At 36.6% G+C, this 12,925-nt stretch overlaps 1 protein-coding gene across 6 annotated transcripts in view; it reads right to left on the reverse strand.

Moving 5' to 3' along the window:
- Positions 1 to 6,416: 6,416 nt before the first annotated feature.
- LOC118535747 (protein nucleotidyltransferase YdiU-like) overlaps positions 6,417 to 12,925 on the reverse strand; it is a 40,269-nt gene continuing 33,760 nt past the window's right edge. For 4 of the 6 annotated variants that reach the window (XM_078075259.1, XM_036092300.2, XM_078075260.1 and 1 more), the window contains one exon: positions 12,445 to 12,736. In XM_078075259.1, the coding sequence (XP_077931385.1) occupies positions 12,614 to 12,736 (123 nt within the window). In that variant the 3' untranslated portion in view covers positions 12,445 to 12,613. Of the gene's footprint in view, positions 6,503 to 12,444; positions 12,737 to 12,925 lie in introns of those variants that run through there. The other 2 variants (XM_078075261.1, XR_013449017.1) reach the window with 2 other exon arrangements.

Here is a 12,925-nt window from a genome sequence, read left to right on the forward strand (position 1 = left end):
GGCTGCTTTTGCCTCATCTTGAGGCAGAAGTTTGCTTTCAATAGGCCCAGGCACCAGATCAGGAGCTCTGTGTGATTTTCACTCAAGTGGAACAGAATCTCTAGTGTCTAGCAGAAAGGTCTTCACAAACACTACTTATACATGAGTCTACTTAGGTCAGCCTTGAAAATGCACCAAAATCTGTTCCCCTTTCATGAAAACCTTAGCCACAAATTTGGATGTGAGGGAAGTACCATCTTTGGGGTGGAGCCATCGAGGAAGGAACTGTGGGATTAAGACAGTAATCCTGTATCATAATTTATAATAACTACAGAATTTCGTGTATAATGTTGCCAACAGGACAAAGACCCAGGTAATAGGAAGCAAAACAAAACACACGGTTTGATCAAGTTTACAAGAAACAAGATTTAACATGCCAGGAGACAGACTCTCCTACTTTCAGCGGGTCTCAGAGGGAAATGAACATTTAAGCTTCTACTGTGTGATTTACATATTTTATTTAGTCATAGAAACAATGGCTGGTATGATACTGAAATTATCAAACTCAATGATAACTGAGCCTTTGAAATTTGAGATTTTTTTATGGCTTGATATATGGTCAGTTTTTATAAATGACCCACATGTGTTTAGGTACAACGTACTGTAAATGTTGCTTAGAATAGCCTTGCTAAGCATGTGGCTCAAGGCTTCCACAGCCTAGTATGTAGTCTGCTTGTTCCATCAACTACTTGGAAGAATGTGTTAAAATCCCCTTTGATGAAGGTGGATTTTTCAATAGCTTCTAATTGTTCTGGTAAATTCTGCCTTACATATTCTGACACTTTATATTAAGTATAAACAAAATTTATTTGTGTATTTTCCTGGCAAATTGAATGGTAGACCTCCGTGTACTGCTCTTTGCTTGGTATATTCATACAGCTATACCATCTCTTTTTGGTTATTTGCCTGAAAAATCTTTCTATCCATTTATTGTCAAACTTTTTATATCATGATATTTTAGGTTTGCCACTTGTAGATGGCATAGAAGTGGATTTTGTTGTGTTTATATCTCTTCCAGCCACCATTGTCTTTTAACTGGCAAATTTATTTTTTTAACCCTTACTGTGATGATTACATGTATAAGTCTTATTTTGTACTGTTTTTAATATCTTATTTTGTACTTTCTATTATCTGGATTTTTCTGGGGCTTTTGTCTTTCTATCTTTTCATGTAACTAAGGATTTTTTCCCTTACTCCATTTTGAATCTTATTGGAAAGTTATACACTCTGTTTTTATTCTTTCAATGGCTACCTGTAAGTGACAACATCATACTTAAGAAGGTCTAAAGTTAAACAACTTTTTTTTTTTTAAAGATTTTTTATTTATTTATTTGAGAGAGAGAGAATGAGAGAGAGCAAGCACATGAGAGGGGGGAGAGTCAGAGGGAGAAGCAGACTCCCTGCCGAGCAGGGAGCCCGATGCGGGACTCGATCCAGGGACTCCAGGATCATGACCTGAGCCGAAGGCAGTCGCTTAACCAACTGAGCCACCCAGGCGCCCTAAAGTTAAACAACTTTAACCAGGACAATACAAGACTTGAGAACACTTTAATTTCAGTCATACACACACACACACACACACACACACACACACACACTATATTGTCCAGTGTTTGAATTCTGTCTCAGTGTTGTTTTCTTTTTCCTAGAATGTCTTTATTACACACTCATTCTTGAAAGATGGTATCACTGTATATAAAATTCTGGATTGGCTGTAGATAAACTTTAGTAAATACCAAAGAACAGTGAGTTATTTGAGAATGTTGTCCCCCTATCTTCTAGCTTCCACTGATGCTGTTGAGAAGTTGGCTGTCAAATTATCATTTCATTTTGGTCATCTTTTTGTTCCCTTTCTGGATGATTTTAAGACTTCTCTTTATTGGGGTCCAAGTGTGGGTTACTTTTTATTTGAATACTTGGGAATCTGTGGAGGCTCCTAATTTTAAAATGTGTGGATTTCACTATTCTGGAATATTCTCATATATTTTGTTTTCAAATATTGCCAGTTCTGGAGCTCCAGTGAAATGTATATCGGGCCTTCTAACTATCCTCTGTATCTCTTAATTTTGTATATTTTCCCTAATGTACTCATTTCATTTGGGGGGAACTAATGAAAATGGTATTTTTAATTTCAGATTTAGTTGTTCATTGCTGGTATATAGGAATACAATTGCAATTGACTTTTGCATAAAACCTTGAATCCTGCAACCTTACTGTAATTGCTAATTAGTTCCAGGATTTTCTTTTGTCAGTTGTTTTTGAATTTTCTACATAGACAATCATGTCATCTGTAAACAAAGACAGTTTATTTTCTTCCTCCCCAATCTATATACCTTCTATTTCCTTTTCTTATTAAGTTAGCTAGGATTTCCAGTAGGATGTTGAAAAGCAGTGGTGAGAGGGCACATCCTTATCTTGTTCCTGACCTTAGCAGGAAAGCTTCTAGTTTTTCACCATTAAGTAAAAGGTTAGCTGTAGGTTTTTTGTAGATGTTCTTTAGCAAGTTGAGAAAATTCCCCTCTATTCCTAGTTTGTGCAGACTGTTTATCATGAATGGCTGTTGAATTTTGTCAAATGCTTTTTTCTGCATCTATTGATATGACCACATGATTTTGGTATAGTTGATTTTCTCTATTGATTTCCTGTTTTCAATTTCATTGATTTCTGCTTTAATTTTCAGTTCTTTACTTCTGCTTAATTTGGATTTAATTTACTATTCTTTTTCTAACTTCTCAAGGAGGAAGATTAGATTATTGGTTTTAGGTCATTCTTCTTTTCTACTCTGTGCATTCAGTGTTATAAATTTCTCTTTAAGCACTTCATCCCACAGATTTTGATAAGTTGTATTTTCATTTTCATTAAATACTATTTCATTCCTCTTGAGATTCCTTTGACTCATATGTTATTTCGAAGTGTGTTGTTTAATCCCCAAGTCTTTGGAGATTTTCCAAGTATCTTTCTGCTATTAATTTCTGCATTTAATTCCATCATGACCTGAGAGCAGACTTTGTATGATTTATATTCTTTTGAATTTGTTGGGGTGCCTGGGTGGCTCAGTTGATTGAGTGTCTGACTTCGGCTTGGGTCGTGATCCCAGGGTCCTGGGATCGAGTCCCATGTCGGGGTCCCTGCTCGTTGGGAAGTCTGCTTCTCCCTTTCCCTCTGCCTGCCACTCCCCCTACTTGTGCTCTCTCTCTCTCTCTCTGCCAAATAAATAAATAAAATCTTAAATTAATTAATTAATTTAAATTTGTTAAGGTGTGTTTTATGGCCCAAAATATGGTCTGTCTTGGTGAATGTTTCATGTAAGCTTGAGAAGAATGTGTATTCTACTGTTATGAGATAAAATAACCAATAGATGTTAATTATATCCAGTTGATTGATGGTGCTGATGAGTTCAACTGTGTCCTTACTAATTTTCTGCCTGCTGGATCTGTCCATTTCTGACGTAAGGTTGTTGAAGTCTCCAGCTATAATAGTGGATTCATCTATTTTTCCTTACAGTTCTATTAGTTTTTGAATCATGTGTTTTGACACTCTGTTGTTAGGCACATACACATTAAAGAACGCTACGTCTTCTTGAAGAATAAACCCTTTTATCATTCTGTAATGCGCTTATTTATCCCTGATACTTTTCCTTGCTCTGAAATTAATATAGCTATTCCAACTTTCTTTTGTTTATGTTAGCTTGGTATATCTTTTTTCCATCCTTTTAATTTTAACCTATATGTGTTCTTGTATTTAAAGTGGATTTCTTGGGGGCGCCTGGGTGGCTCAGTCATTTAGCGTCTGCCTTCGGCTCAGGTCATGATCCCAGGGTCCTGGGATCGAGCCCCGCATCAGGCTCCCTGCTCAGCGGGAAGCCTGCTTCTCCCTTTCCCACTCCCCCTGTTTGTGTTCCCTCTCTGTCAAAAAATAAATAAAAATCTTTAAAATAAAAAAAAATAAAGTGGATTTCTTGTAGCCAGAATGTAGTTGGGTCTTGCTTTTTGACTCACTCTGATCATCTGTCTTTTAATCGCTGCATTTAGACAACTGATGTTTAAATCAATTACCCATGTAGTTGGATTATTATCTACCATATTTGTTACTGTTTTCTACTCGTTGCCCTTGTTCTTTGTTTCTCCTTTTGTCTTCCACTCTTTTTCTACCATTTGTGGTTTTATTTTTTTAAAGATTTTATTTATTTATTTGACAGAGAGGGAGAGAGAGACAGAGACAGAGAGAGCACACACAAGCAGGGGGAGCAGCAGAGGGAGAGGGAGAAGCAGGCTCTCCACTTAGCAGGGAGCCTGATGTGGGACTCGATCCAGGACCCTAGAATCATGAACTGAGCCAAAGGCAGACACTTAACCAACTGAGCCACCCAGGCGCCCCCAATTTGTGGTTTTAACTGAGCATTTATATGATTCCATTTTCTCTCCTTTTTTAGCACGTCAATTATAATTTTTTTTTTTTACTTTGTTAGTGGTTGCTCTTGAGTTTGCAGTATGTATTTACAAGTAATCCAAGTTCATTTTCAAGTAACACTGCAATGCTTCATGGCAGTGCAAGTACTATAACAAAATATTTTTTATTCCCCCCTCCTGTTTCTCATATCATTACTGTCCTTGATTTCACTTACACATAAGCCATAATCATCTAATATATCGTTGCTAGTGTTGTTTTTAACAAACTGTTATCTATTACATTAAGATTAAGAAAAATAAAACTTCCTTTTATCTTCACTTATTCCTTCTCTAATGCTCTTTCTTTCTTTATGTAGGTCTGAGTTTCTGACCAGTATCATTTTCCTTCTCCCTGAAGAATTTCTTTAAGCATTTCTTGAAGGTCTGCTGGCAACAAATTTCTTTTCTTTTCTCTCTCTCTCTTTTCTCTTTTGTCTTTTGTCCTTCACTTTTGAAGGATAATTTTGTAGGATACAGAATTCTAGTTTGGCGGGGTTTTTTTTCTCAACACTTTAAATATTTCACTCCATTCTCTTCTTGCTTGCATGGTTTCTGTGAAGTCAAATGTAATTCTTACCTTTTTTCCTCCATTTATAAGATGTTTCATTCTTCTGGCAACTTCTGGGATTTCTTATTTATCTTTGATTTTCTAGATTTTGAATATGATATGCTTAAATACTGGTGGTGGTGTTTGGGGGATGTTTATCCTACTTGGTATTCTCTGAGCTCCCTGGATCTGTGGTTTGGTGTCTGGCATTAATTTGGGAAAATTCTCAGTCATTACTTCTCTTCCTTTCTTCCTAGTATGTGTATAATATATCTTTTGTAGTTGCCCCATAGTTCTTGGATATTCTGTTTTGTTTTGTTTTCAGTCTTTTTTTCTCTTTGCTTTTCAGTTTTAGAAGTTTCTATTAACATATCCTCAAGCTCAGAGATTTTTTCTTAAGCTGTGTCTAGTCTACTAATAACACCATCAAAGGCACTTTCATTTATGTAAGAATGGTTTTGATCCCTAGCATTTTTTTTTATTCTTTCTTAGATTTTCCATCTCTCTGCTTACATTATCCATCTATTTTTGCACGTTGTCTACTTTTTCGATTAGAGCCCTTGCATATTAACCATGGTTATTTTTAAATACTGGTCTGAGAATTCCAACATTCCTGCCATATCTGACTGTGGCTCTGATGCTTGCTTTGTCTTTTCAGACTGCTTTTTGCCTTTTAGTATGGCTTGTGATTTCTTTGTGAAAGCTGGACGTGATGTGTTGGGTAAAAGGCATTGTGGTTAATATGCCTTTCGTAGGGGCGCCTGGGTGGCTCAGTTGGTTAAGCGACTGCCTTCGGCTCAGGTCATGATCCTGGAGTCCCTGGATCGAGTCCCGCATCGGGCTCCCTGCTCGGCAGGGAGTCTGCTTCTCCCTCTGACCCTCCCCCCTCTCATATGCTCTCTCTCAAATAAATAAAATCTTTAAAAAAAAAAAAAAATGCCTTTCGTAATATAATGGTAAGGTATGGGGAAGGGGAAGTGTTCTATAGTCCTATGATTAGGTCTCAGTCTTTTAGTTAGCCTATGACACTGGGCACTGGTCTATGCACTTCCCAAGTGCTTCTCAGTTTTCTTCACTCTTAGGTGGGACAAGATGGCTACAGAGGGTTAGAGCCAAGTATTTCCCTTCCCCCACACGGAAGGCTAGAGGAGGCTGGATTTGGTATTCCACGTTCCCCTGGTCAGTTAAGCTGTGATAAAATCTCACTAGGTTAGGCTTTGGTAAAATATTTTTTCCTGCAGGCAGGTCTTGTTAAGAAGACTGGAATGCTCTGGCGTATTTCAAAATGAGCTACTTTCCCTTTTCTCTGCTGGAAACATGAGGGCATTTTTCTTAGATCGCCACTGTGAGAACCTGGTATAACTCCTGGAAATAAAACTCACAGAAGTGTGGGAATGTTACCTGAATGGATCTCCTTGGAGCTCATAACTCTCAGACTTGTAACACATCTCTCTCAAAAATTCACAAACTGAAACAGATCGAAAATAAGTAAGAATGAGTGGCACAATTGAAAAACTTGATCCAATAAAATACGTAGTATTTACATTAACTTAGAGAATATACATTCTTACCAAATATGCATGAAACAATTATACTTTTCTATGTATTAGGACACACACAAAAAAAATCAAATTCCCCCAGATTGGTATAATGTATGTTATAGTCTCTGGCCACAAAGTGAAATAAAACAAATAACTACAAAAGAATAGCCAAAACAAAAAAGCCAACCCACTTGGAAAGTTAAAGCAACTTCTGTGGAACTCTTAGGTTAAAGATAAAATCAATATGAAAAATGCAGATTAATGGGGCGCCTGGGTGGCTCAGTGGTTAGGCATCTGTCTTCAGCTCAGGTCATGATCCTGGGGTCCTGGGATTGAGCCTCACATCAGGCTCCCTGCTCAGTGGGGAGTCTGCTTCTCCCTCTCCCTCTGACCCTCCTCCAGCTCATGCTCTTGCTCTCTTTCTCAAATGAATAAATTTTTTAAAATGCAGATTACTTAGAAACTAATAACAATGAGAATAGCCAAAGCAGTACTCACTAGAAATTTTATAGTCTTAATTTCATGTATTAGAAAACAAGATTAAAAATAAATGAACTAAGAGTATACTAAACCAGGAAAGTCAAAAGAATAAAAAAAAAAAAAAAAAAAAAAAAAAAACCTGAAGAAATTAGAAAGATTTCACTTATAAAGAGAAAAATAAAAATTAAACAGAAGACTAAAAAAAAAGCAAACAGATGACCTGAAAAGGCCAACATAAAAGACTAAGATTTAGCAAATTTAATCAAGGATAGAAGATTGAGAACATATATTAAGAAGTTTAGAAACAAGTACAGGGACAAAATTACAGATATGGAAGAAATTAAATATTATAAGACAATAAATAGCACATATAATATGTGTCAACAAAATTAAGCATCTTGATGAATTAGATTAATTTTTTAAGAAATATATGAATTACCAAATTGGATGCAAGAGGATACAGAAAACCTGTAGTCTCATAATCACAGGAAGATATGAAAAGAGTTTTCATTTACCTAGTATCTCATTTCCCTTTCTTCTTAATTAACAGAAGATCTAGTGGGAATGGCAACATACCTGGCTAAAAATAGTTTCCTTGACTCACTTTGCAGCCATAAATGGTCATGTGACCCAGTCCTTGCCAGTGAAATCCAAAAATAGAAATGAGATGTAAGTAAAAGACTGTTGGGGATTTCTAGGAAGGATTTTTGTTTCCCTGTTACAGGCACCCTCCCTTCTTCCCCATTCCCTTCCTCCATCCTGACTGGACTGAGGATCAAAGCTTGGAGGTCATCAGTTATTTACTGACCATGAGGCAACAAGCAGAGGACCAACTCAATGCCATAAGGAGATGGGGCAATGGAAAGGAAAGTCTTGGGCCCCTCAGGGCATTGCTGAGCTGTTGCACCAGCCCTAGAATGCTTGGTCATACACTTCCCTTTGTGTGACTCAAACAAACCTCTATGTGGTTAAGACAGTGTTAGTCAACTTCCAGTTATTTGCAGCTGAAGAAAAAGAATTTTCAATTCTCAGGTGATGTGAATATCTAGTTAAGTTCAACAACAAGGCTAAGATGAACCATAGAAACCAAAAACTATCCTATGTACCAGTGAGCCCATTTAGAAAAGGTAGTACAAAAGTGATCTCATCCACAATAACAACAAAAACTACAATATATCTAAGAATTGATATAAGAAATCTTCAAAGCTGGAGGCACCTAGGTGGCTCAGTCAGTTAAAGCGGCTGCCTTCAGCTCAGGTCATGATCCCCCATCAGGCTCTCTCTCTCTCTGTGTCTTAAATAAATAAATACAATCTTTAAAAAAAGAAATGTTTTTAAAAAAGAAATCTTCAGGGCGCCTGGGTGGCTCAGATGGTTAAGCGTCTGCCTTCTGCTCAGGTCATGATCCCAGGGTCCTGGGATCGAGTCCCACATCGGGCTCCCTGCTAGGTGGGGAGCCTGCTTCTCTCTCTGCCTCTCTGTCTCTCTGACTCTCGTGAATAAATAAATAAAACATTAAAAAAAAAACAAAAAAAACAAAAAAGAAATCTTCAAAGCCTATATGGAGAAAACTATACATTTTTATTACAGGACATAAAAGAAAATGCTAGGAAACAGGCACAGATAGCCCTTACTTTGCATAGTTCCGACATGCACAAGTTCCAATTACCACAATTTAGTTAAATATTTAACACTAGTTCCCCAACATTTGCTACCATGGTATTATAACTGAGAACAATTGGGTAAAGTACAAGCTTCACTGTTAGCATTACAGTCCACAAATCACTACATAAGAAACAGATGAATATTGTGGGCATCACTTCTTTCAAAGTGTGTTAGTGATTGATCACTGTATACTTGTTATTCAGTTTATGCACAGACAGCAAAATGTGTAGTTGCATTGGCTCCTTGTCTCCCAGTGGTAAACCCACATGACATTTTATAAAAATGATCATTGAGGGGCGGCTGGGTGGCTCAGTCGTTAAGTGTCTGCCTTCGGCTCAGGTCATGATCCCAGGGTCGTGGCATCAAGCCCCGCACACCGGGCTCCCTGCTCAGCGGGAAGCCTGTTCTCCCTCTCCCACTCCCCCTGCTTGTGTTCCCTCTCTCACTGTGTCTCTCTCTGTCAAATAAATAAATAAAATCTTTTTAAAAAAATTTTTTTTAAAAGATCATTGAAAGAGGGAAATTGGCAATAAAGATGAAACCGCAATACATAAATGAAAAATGATAATACTGAAAGTGAAATTCAAATTGAACATAAATGGAGTTATAGAAAAAATAGTGGCAACTCACTAAGATGTAGAAAAGATCCTAGCTCTGTATTATGAATTATGACAAGAAAGAAGGCAAGCACTGTTCAAGCCACTCTTGATAAATTTTTTAGGAAGAAAGAAAACACTTTCTCAATGTTTCTAATGTTTTAAATTACAGTGCACTAAATATTAGTTTTACTATTTTATTTCCCTATATATCCATAGCCAACAGTGAAAGAGTTTTTAAGGTTTTGACCAAAATTTTTGAAGATCACAAAACAATCATAATTTTTCCCATTGATTATTAAGATCACTTTGCATGGTTTTAGTTTGCGTGGCCATTTTTACAGTCCTGCAGTACCATGCAAAATGAAGAATGCCTGTAGTATGTTCCTGGATGGGAAAACTCAATGTTGTAAAGATGTCAGTTCTTTCCAAGTCACTCTATAAATTTTTTTTAAGATTTCATTTATTTGCCAGAGAGAGAGAGAGAATACAAGCAGGGGGAGCGGCAGGCAGAGGGAGAAGCAGGCTCCCTGTGAGCAAGGAGCCAGATGTGGAACTCAATCCCAGGACCCCAGGATCATGACCTGAATCGAAGCAGATGCTTAACTGACTGAGCCACCCAAGCGTCCCTCACTCTAAATTTAATATAAACCCCAATCAAAATCCCAGCAAGATTTTTTTCTGAAAGTTGACACACATAAAAATTCATCTAAAATAATTAAATAACAAAGAAAATATTTCTTTTATTTACAGAGAAAGAAAGCATGTGCACGCACAAGTGTTGTGGAGGGGTAGAGGGAGAAAGAGAGAGAATCTTAAGCAGGCTCCACACCCAGTGTAGAGCCCCATTTCACAACCCAGAGATCATGACCTGAGCCGAAATCAAGAGTCAGACGCTCAACCGACTGAGCCACCCAGGCGCCCCTATCATTACTTTCTAAAATGTTTTCTTTGTGGGTGCCACCCAGGAGTGGCTCATTCGGTTAAGCATCTGCCTTCGGCTCAGGTCATGATCTAAGTGTCCAGGGATCAAGCCTCAGGTGGGGGGCTCCCTGCTCAGTGGGGAGTCAGCTTCTCCCTCGCCCCTCCCCCCCGCTTGTGCCCTCTCTCTCAAATAAATAAAATCTTTTTAAAAATTTTTAAAAATAAAAAAATAAAAAGGATTAATGATAGCAGAATAACAAAATATACTATACTGTTGATACTATACAATCAAAATAATTAAGAGTTGCATTGCTAGAAGAGTTGAAAAAAAAAAGTCTAGCAGTGACCTCAAAGATATGAGAACTTAATATATAATAAAAGTATTTCAAACATGTATGAAAAGGATAAACTATTTGACAAATAGTATAGGGACATTATCTGCCAATGTGACAAAAAAAAAATCAACAAATCTCAAAGGGATTAAAAAGTACACATTCTAAAAATACTAGAAGAAAATATGAGGAAATACTTTTTATAAAATTTAAACAATACAAACCACATATAAAATCCAAAAGTGCTTTTTTAAATTGCCAAATTCAAATATATGAAAATTAAAAACCTGTTTAAAAAGACACCACCAAAGAAGAAAGTACTGATGATAGAAAAGAAACACTATTTACTATATGAAAAACAAAAATTATCTGCTACATGAATAACAAAAATTGATATTAAAATAATAAATTAGGGATGCCTGGGTGGCTCAGTCGGTTAAGCAGCTGCCTTCAGCTCAGGTCATGATCTCAGGGTCCTGGGATTACCAGCCCCACATCGGGCTCCCTGCTCAGTGGGGAGTCTGCTTCTCCCTCTCATTCTTCTTCTGTGCTCTCTCTCTCTCAAATAAATAAATAAAAATCTAAAAAAAAAAAACAAACAAATTTCTAGGATCATGTACACGAGGAGCCATCATGAATAAAACCTCACTGGCCATACATGGGACAATCTGTACATAGGTTAGGATAATAACTGCAATAGTCTAAAACATAAAATGTGCTTAAATTCAAGAGTTCATAATGATACTAAAACAAATAAGCCTACTGGCTGTCTTTGGAGCATGCTTGGGAACCAGTCCTTTGCCTTTCTGTATCTCAGGATAACCAATAATTAATGATAGAAAGTTTTCCTTTATAGAAGGATTACAGCTAACAAATGAATGCTAGGATTAGATTATCATTTTACAACCTTATTGAATCAGTGGGTCAAGGAGATGACTGTCAGGGGCTGCTGATATCACAAAAAGAGACAGCCAATATGTACTTGTTGGTGGAAGTGCACACACTTGCCTTCTGATGGCAAGTATTTCCTCCGATAAATTGAAGGTTTATAGAAATACAGGCGACAGAGCAACATGTTAAACAATAACACAGAGATGGAACCAGCAAAATGCAGACTCTGGGACACACTATGGGATAAGTAACCTGCTTTCTTTTACCAAAACAAAAAATTGCAAGGAAAAAGAAGATGCAGGTGGTTGTATCCAAAAATAACAAAAGAAACTCAAGAAATTTTGTCATCTAATTTGAATGTATAGTCCTTACTTGGATCCCAATTCAAATAAGTAACTATAAAATAATAATACTGATGATAGTAACTTATAAAACAATAGGAAAAATCCAAAAACTAGTCATTTGATTTGATGAATTAGGGAGTTGTTCAGTTGTCTTAAGGTGATACGGTTTGGCATGTGTTTTCAGTCATTAATGTTTGGAGATGCATATAGAAATATTTGTAAACTAAATGAAACACATCTGGGAACTTATGTGGGGATATAGAAATTATACCTCAATTAAAACAATAACTAGAAATGAGGGGAAATGTGTAGGGATGTAGATGAAATAACACTGATCACACATTGATAATTAAGAAGCTGGCTGGTAAATCAGGTTCATTATACTATTCTCTTTACTTTGGTTAATGTTTGAAAACCACTATAATAGACAAAAAAGCTCTAGGAGTATGGTTAAACTACATACTTACCCGATGTGCCCCACAGCACTGCGTACATAGCATGTCATAGATGAATACTTACAAGTTCATTAAAAGATTGTCATAAGATTTTTCAGTTATTGAGAATAACTCACACAACTTGCCAAACATATTTTATTATTCCACTAAAGTTATTCATTAGAACAAAAATGATCACAAAGTTGTTCCAAAGAATAGGTCCAGTTTATTTGATTAAAAAATATTTGCAAACATAATCCTTTTTATGAAATGTGGGGTTGTCATCAGAATGTAGTCATTAAGAATTTATCAAATAGATCATTCTATGTCGAATTCAATGACAGAAGTATTCCTTAATTTATTTATCCTAAATTAAGATGAGCAGCTAACTCTGAGGTCTTTAGCCCAAGAAGGAGTAGGTGAGGAGTAGCCTGCTTTCTCAGCTGCAGAATGCTTCTGGAAAGGATGCTGAAGAACGTGCTGGAGAAGACAGACCTGCCAAACAATTGAAGCACATAGATACAGATTTCTTTCTCGGGACCCTTATCAATTTTCTAAATTCCCAGAATGACAAGGTTAAATTTATATTTCTTTAAAAATATTTAAACATTTTATGTTTTATTAAAATTTCAACTATAGTTGTTATCTAAAATTTCTATCATTCCACAGAAAGTTCCTTTAAGT

The sequence above is a fragment of the Halichoerus grypus genome, chromosome 6 (genome assembly GCF_964656455.1).
Source record: "Halichoerus grypus chromosome 6, mHalGry1.hap1.1, whole genome shotgun sequence".
In the NCBI taxonomy this organism is placed as follows: domain Eukaryota; kingdom Metazoa; phylum Chordata; class Mammalia; order Carnivora; family Phocidae; genus Halichoerus; species Halichoerus grypus.